General features: G+C 36.3%; 1 protein-coding gene across 1 annotated transcript in view; it reads left to right on the plus strand.

Moving 5' to 3' along the window:
• The window catches only part of LOC113239372, a 35,430-nt gene extending 27,083 nt beyond the window's left edge, over nucleotides 1–8,347 (plus strand). The window contains exons 3-5 of the mRNA XM_026476355.1: nucleotides 3,250–3,463; nucleotides 3,557–4,243; nucleotides 8,150–8,347. Coding sequence (XP_026332140.1) covers nucleotides 3,250–3,463; nucleotides 3,557–4,243; nucleotides 8,150–8,347 — 1,099 coding nt within the window. The remainder of the gene's footprint in view (nucleotides 1–3,249; nucleotides 3,464–3,556; nucleotides 4,244–8,149) is intronic.

An 8,347-nucleotide genomic window follows, 5' to 3' on the forward strand; every position in this document is an offset into this window, starting at 1 on the left:
TGGCATTACTACATTTATTTCTATTGTGAGTTTGGGTGTAATTTGTGGTTGTTTGTGTGTGTGTCCATGGCACCAACGACACAGGGCTTCCCCAGTTTAAAAAAATGTAGAAAAATGCCTTATTTTGCGTCATTGTAGTGTAAAAACTGCAATGTTATCTATTTACTGGTATTTCATATTAAAGATGATATTTTATTTATTTATTTTATATAATTTTAATAAATTTTCAATTTTCTGTTTATCGTAATTATTTTCTTTATGTTACTAGAAATGAAAGTAAACCTTATTCCGCAACGATTAGTGACTTCTTTTTTGGAGTAGTCAATAGTCGTTTGTCGTCGTTTAGCTATTAACCGCTAGATTTCAGCACATTGGTTGAAATTTCAATATAAAATCAAAACCTCGTAACTTGCATAGGTATTGAACTGTCAACGATATGCCAACAGGGTAAAGTTAAAATTGTATTAACAGTCCAGAATATGTTACTTCTTTTTAAATTGGAAACTACGACCAAGCATTATCAAGATGTCATATTGTATGAATTATTCGACAGTGTTTCTGCTAGTAAGGCACTTCCATTGTTTTTTTCTTCATACGTGATATAGATGCGAAAAACATAGTTTAATATCCAATATAAAAAATCCAATATACTTTACTACATTACATTACGATACGATACATTAATTTATCGCAGATATAAATGCAGCTATTTGTTAATAAATTCGAAATATTTTAATCCAAATTTATTTGTAAACAAAATGGAACACTGAATGGACATCGCACTCTAATATATCATCCATACAAAAAAGACATATTTAAAGAAAATAAAAGAATACATAAACGAGGAAATAAATATTCAGGTAATGGATCATAACAAAAACATCCATCCCATTTTATCAGAAAATTCCGCTTGACAGATTATCTTTTGGCTACTTCTTTTATAACCACAAACCACTACGTATTATACTCTGAACGCACTTTGCAAGGCGTGGCCGCACCGTGTGTACAGCACAAAAATTCTTTATTTTACACCAAAATGGACACAACTACAATACAATTAAAATAAAAAGGCATAAGCGATGCTACAATGGGCGGTCTTATCGCTTTAAGCGATTTCTGCCAGACAACCTTTGGATGGTAGTAATTATAACTCACAGGAAAAAGACGGCGGTTTTTTTTTTTTTTTATCGTGACTCGGCAAAATGACTGCACCGCGCCTGATGGAAAGTGCGAATACAGTCCAGAGATGAGAGTAACGGATGGAAAACACAAATATCTTCACTCCGTCACTATCATTTTGCCGGTCTGGCCAAATGCTTCTTCACACTACGTTTGAAGGACCCGATGTTATAGAGGGGAGGGAATACATGCGCCGGGAGTTGGTTCCACAATTTGATGGTTCGGCATAAGAACGAATTGCCAAACTTTTTAGTGCGGGACGGTATTGAACTGACCGTCCAACTGTGGCAACGCAGTCCGGCACGGGTGGTCCGCTGATGGAAAGGAGAGGAAGGGATAAGGTTGAATAACTCTTCAGAGCACTCACCGTGGTACAGGCGATAGAATACGCTAAGAGACGCTATATCTCTGCGAAGCTGTAACGACTCCGCATGCTCAGTTACATGAGGATTGTTGACAACACGGAAGGCGTAGCGCTGCAGTCCATCTAGGGCATCGAGCAAGTACTTGGCAGAGCCGTCCCAAAGGTGCGAACAGTACTCCATGCTGCTTCGGACCTGAGCTTTATACAACAGGTATCGCAGCTCTGGAGTAAAAAATCGGTGCACCTTGTTCAGGATGCCAAGCTTGCGCGACGCGGTACAGATGACGCTCTCTATATAGTCTTTGTTGCTCATGTCCTTCCGGATGCTCATCCCCAGCAGGCTGAGCTTGTCCTGCAGCGTCAGCGTTGTACCCTGAAGATGGGGAAGTGGAAGGAATGGGGATTTTTTGGAACTGAACGCGCATACCTGGGTTTTCTTGGCGTTGAACTCAACCAAGTTTCGGGAGCCCCACGACGATATATGTTCCAAAACATGGTTGAGCTCAGCGACAAAAAAAAAAGTGTATAAAGATTTAAGTAAATACATATGCGTACATATAATAAATAATAAAACTAATACATATATAGATGAATATCATAAACTACTATATATTTCTAAATTGAAAAAATGTTCATAATAAATTATAATTGAAACCTATCGATTTGTGTTATAATAAACACAATTGTCAAGATATAGTTCCCGCCCGTTATGCATGCGTTATTGGACACAATAACCTAACCAATGGAAGGCTCAATTTACATTGTCGCGGAATGGAATAGAACAATATTTTTTTTGTAGATAGCATAAAGTACTTTTCAACACATTTGCTCGTAACGGGCTTCTTATTGTATCGCTTTTAGGCTCATAAACCTAGCTATTGAACACGCGTTTGTAATTATATTACAAAACGTGTGTGTAATAAGTATAGGCTTAACCGGATTAAGATGTATCTCACAACAAGGCCTATGTATTAAAACTATGCATTCTTAAATTATCCGGGTTATGTCTTTGAAATTAACTTGGTCTATTAAAAAAACAGCTCTAACCTACATATTATAAGATTCAAATTACAATGACAGTAATCCCAAACAAACAGGGTCACAGTTTTTTTTATTATTTCTGTTTAATACGGTTGTGTAGTCTTACCTTACAAATAATATTTTTATTAATAAATTTATATTTCTTATTTGATGTGATAAATATAGAAAAACATACACAATATACACCTATAAAACTTTAATTGAATAAAATTACTTATTTTGGATAATATTTTACACGAATTTGAGTGAAATAAGGACATATTTATATTATTTCGCATTGGCTGTTTAGGAATTTCACCTAAGTCTCATTATTGCCGAAGCACCTGCGCGCGCATATCCGCGCCGCGGCGCCAGGCGCAGAAAAAATAACTCTGCGCGCCAATTTCCATTGATACGTTCGAAACATTTATATACGCTGTGTGTTAGATAATTACCTAGGTGTTTAAAATGTCCTGCTCAAGCACGGAAGAAAACATTTTGATGGATTTAACACCGCCCGAAATCCTCACAGAGGCACAAAACGCAAGTGACAGTTTATTACCTTCGAAATCCAGAGAAAAATACATGGCTGCATATGAAACTTTTATACAATGGAAAACCAACAAAAAAGCGTCTTCGTTTTCAGAAAATGTTTTTCTTGCCTATTTTAATGAACTGGCGAATAGGTTTAAGCCCAGCTCGCTCTGGTGCATTTATTCTATGTTAAAGACCACAGTAAAGAACAAGAATAACATAGACATAAAAAACTATTCAAATCTGACGGCATTTTTAAAGAGACGCTCTGATGGGTATGTTGCAAGAAAATCGAAGGTACTTTCGCCAACTGACGTCGAAAAGTTTTTAAAAGAAGCCCCCGATTATCAGTATTTAGCAACAAAGGTCAGTTGATCGTATTAAACCTTAATTTTTTTATGTTTTCATTTTTCTTGTATTATATTTGCGAAAATACCTATATTTTTAATTTCTTTACAGGTTGCAATGATATTTGGTGTCACTGGCGCGTGTAGACGCCAAGAACTAAGCGAAGTAACGGCAAAAGACGTAGAAACTCATGGCCAAATGCTTTTGATTAAAATTAACAACACTAAAAATAAGGTACCGAGATTGTTTGCCATTCACGGTCCATTTTACGACATAGTAAAAAAGTACGAAGCGCTTAGGACAGATAAGGCAAAATCCGATCGGTTTTTTCAAAACTACCAGAAGGGTAGATGCGTGGCTCAGCCAATAGGCATTAATAAATTTGGTGCAATGCCTAAAGAAATTGCCAAGTTTTTAAATCTACCCGACCCGGATTTATACACTGGGCATAGTTTCCGAAGAACATCAGCTACATTGCTAGCTGACTCGGGAGCTGATTTGCTTACTTTAAAGCGTCATGGTGGCTGGCGATCTAGCACAGTTGCTGAGTCTTATGTTGAAGATTCAGTTCGAAATAAGTCCAACATATGTACTCAAATAACCCACGCTATAAATCTGGAGCCCCAGGTTAAGAAGATGTGTCCTGAACCGCAGCCATCCACCTCCCGTGATACAAGTTATTTGTTACCTAGGTTGTCTATTTCTGAGTCTTTAAATGAACCACCACCACTTTCATCCATATTTGTACACAATGAACCCGTATCACCGACTTTTACGCAAGAAGACAATAATGAAATAGTAACAAATAATATCACACAGACGGTTCAAATGCCTAACAAAACTGCACGTTACCATTTTGAAAATTGTACATTTAACAATTGTTTTAATAATTAAATTTAAATAACTACATTTTTGATAAAATCAAGATACAATGACTTTGATAGGCTTTGGAGACTCTTAATTAATTGCTATTGATAGATATAGTATAGAATAGAATAATATTATTTACATTAACGTGAGCTTAACATAGTATTCAGTGTATCTGTATAATTAATGCCAAATAAAGCTATTTTTCATTTCCATTTTACTCAAGTTTGTTTCATTTTCCTCGCAAATGTGTTGAAAAACGTCGTATGAAACACGTGTGCTTTGATCATTACACTCTCGGCTTTCTTATCGCGCTCGCCTGCGGCTCGCGCGAGTAATAACGCCTCGTGTGTAATGACCAACTTAGCACACTTGTATCATAATGTACTATTATGTCAATTGTGTAATGTACAAACTAGATATGAGCCAAAAAACAGATCGCGCCTTTCGGAGATTTCTCGAGCAGTCTCGGGAATACCCGCAGCTATCGCATCATATCTAGTTTGTACATTACACAATTGACACAAAGTTCATTATCCCATCTACAATTTCGTTCAGTTCCGTGGTATTGCAAATTGAGCCCAAGCAGTATGCTGATTATTAGAATTCCGTATAAAAATTGGGAACCCTTTAAATTTCGACATGTTCACAGGAGTATGTAACAGATTTTTACCTGTTTATTTATTGCTTTTTATTTTGAAATATAGTGTGAAGATGAAACAGTGACTAACAAAATACATACCATGACTAAATATCAAGAAACATTTTCCTACATTCCGTGCAACGAAAAAGGACCACAAAAACTATTGACACTTTCAAAAGAGAAACGTACCAAGACGTACAGAGTTAGAGCAGCCTGCTCTAAACATAAACCACACGTGATAGCCGAACGCATACAATCATCCAATAGTTTTCAAATTATTATTCACAGTCCCACAATCATTAATATTTTAATAAAACCGAGAATACGTGCAAATAAACAAACATAGTGCAGTATAGTTTATTCAGTATTCAATGATAATGGAGTTAAATTATAATAAAAGCGGTGAATAAAGGCCCTACATTTAGACTGGACACATTAAGACTTAAAGGCCGCGCGACTAACGTACATTAACCTACATTACTTCGTACCGGCAACAAACTAACGACCTCACCACATAAACGTTAGAGTTTAAAGGTTACACCTAACTTGTTATCATTTATCAGCACCATGTAAATAGCCATCGAGTTTTTTATATAAGTGCCTCTACCATGAGTTTACTGTGACAGTTGTTGCTAGCGACCGCGTAAATTACTTCAAAATTATCTATGGCAAAATATACAGCGACCCTAACGGTTACGAGAAGAAGTAACATTTTGTGTACAAATATTTTACGGTGTCGCTAGCGAGATCTTTGTGGCAAAGTAGGTACTCTTAGAATGCGTCAATCATAGATCCCATACAAAACAGAACGTTTAATGTGGACGCCATGCTGATCTCTGTCAAGTCTGATGATGACGATGATCTGATGCTCTAAAGTAGATAGTCTCTATGTGTGTATAGGCTTATTTATGCCTGTGCACATGATGTATTTTTTTCATGCCTATGACGCGCAGATAACGCGTGTTAACGTGCGTCAAAGGAGATTCAGTTCACACGTTCACAAATTCAGTGGTACCGCAAACGCGCGTTCGTAAACTGCGGGTTGTTTGCGTGTAGACATTTTTTTACCGACTTACCTTTGGGGCTGGCAGAATAATCAGCGTCTTAGTTTAACTGAACTGCAGTATGATGCTGAGTCAGGTCCTTACTGCTGACACAGTACATTCAACTGTAGAGTTAGAGTGTAGAGGTTCTGATTAACTGTAGGTGTAGACCTACACAATATCAGACCGTACCGCAAACCTAGACTAGCCTTTTTCTTTATCATATCATTGTACTTACGTCATAAGCTTGTTTGAAATGTACTGTGATTCACGATAAACGAGTTATCTATTAATAAAAATTCGCCGTGTGCACATACCCTTAGGATACTCTAAAAATTTTCCCATAACCGCCACGTTTGACAGATGGATCGCGACATTTTTATCGAAGCTGCTAGTTAAATTTAATTAATTAACGTAATTACATATATTTCAATGTCATTAATCATAAGTAAAAAGATAAATACATACAAAATAAAATTAATTATAGTCAATATGATAAAATATAATGACAAAAATACTATAATTCTAGAATAACAAAGTGTGATAACGATTAACAGTTTTACCACGACAATAAATGAAATAAAAAACATTAAATAATGTAAAATTTTATAACATATTCAATAAATTTAAAAAAAATTTCGGTGTAACAGCATTTTTAAAGACTTCAAAAAAAGGAGGATATACTCAATTTGACTGTATTTTTTTTGTATGTATGTTACTCGATGTATGATTCTTTTTTGTTGGAAAGAGGGTACCTCCATAGTGGTCCCATATAATTTTGAAGAAAATCATCCACCTCTAAGGGTGGCTGTTCACGCATGAAGATTCATTTTTATAAATAGCGCCTAAATTATATTATAAGGAGCAATTATTTTAATGGTTGATTTTGATATTCTCCAATTCAAGGCTCGGATTATAATAAAACTTGGCAAATATATGTAATTCCAAGTAATTTTAAGGTCGATTTTTTTAGTACTCTGTACTGAGATTATTTCAATAACAAATCTCGCAGTTTTTTTTTTCATTATATCTGTTTATAACTTTAAGCTCGACACATAATTTATTAAACAGTTTCACGAATTAATACAGGGGGCAATCATGATCAACATCATCATATCAGCCGGAAGACGTCCACTGCTGAACATAGGCCTCCCCCGAAGATTTCCAGACTAGCCTAATTTAGCCTTTTTATTTAATAATTTAATATATTCCACAAGAAGACACTACACATTATGGCATATTTAAGCTTCTAAACTAAGTGCCTCTTCACTGAAGGAACATCACAGCATGTAATGGCCAGCACTCAACATCAATTCATCGTCGACGTAGTCAAGAGTAGCAAGCAAAAGAGCTCCATGTGAAAGAGTTCGTCAGGGAACTACTGCCACCTTACCTATTTCTACTGCCACGCAGTAATGCCAGTATTACTGCGTTCTGGTTTGGAATGGTAGTTTACTGGTGAAATTAGAGGCACATGGGACTTGTCAACTTATGTCTCAGGGTGACGGGCGCAGTAGCAATGCCCATAAGATCTTTGCAATTCAAAGCTCTGAGTGGCACTGCAACGGTTATAGATACGCGTTACCACCGCCAGGCGCACGACTTATTCGTCCCTTCACTTGGTACTATAAAAAATAAAAAGACATTAAAGTTAGCTGAACGTTTAAAGATTCTTATGTCAACTTTTTTTTTATATCATGTCTTTACGACTAGTTGTAACACTAAAACAGACGAATTAGGAAAATTTACTTTAAGTGTATGCCGTTTTACAAAACTTTCACTTTTTACTTATTAAAAAATTAAATACTAAGCAAATCGGCTACTTTTGTTGCAGGCTAAGCAGGAAACAAAACGCATTAAATTTATAATTAAGAGCTTTAATCGCAAATGAGAGATACTACCACTGCACCTGTAACTCTGAGTCTAAATATTGACAAGATCCTTTAAAACCGGAACGTAATAATGCTCTCATTCCTACTTGGTGGCAGAAATAACTAGTCTACACTGTCTCCACTGTCTCCACATCCATAAATTACTTAAAAAATCCGATAGGGGGTACTTTTACACTGTAAAGAATATTTAGTCCGTATCTGCTGCTATGCCGTTCCATCTTTAGGATCTGTGAACCCATCATCTAACCTTACGAAATAGTTCACAGAAATACGCTGCTCTTTAGAAAAAGAGAAGGTCGGCGCAGCAGAACTTCCGTACGCAGGACAAGACAAACTACGCGCCCTGGGAGTGCCTTCGTGCCCCCGAACGAGGATCTTTAAGGAAGCTGGTATTCACCAGGAGCTTCACTACATGTCCAGGAACATTATTAGTAAATTATGTATGAATTTCACCTAA

The sequence above is a fragment of the Hyposmocoma kahamanoa genome, unplaced genomic scaffold, assembly GCF_003589595.1.
Source record: "Hyposmocoma kahamanoa isolate Upper Pololo Valley unplaced genomic scaffold, ASM358959v1 114, whole genome shotgun sequence".
In the NCBI taxonomy this organism is placed as follows: Eukaryota; Metazoa; Arthropoda; class Insecta; order Lepidoptera; family Cosmopterigidae; genus Hyposmocoma; species Hyposmocoma kahamanoa.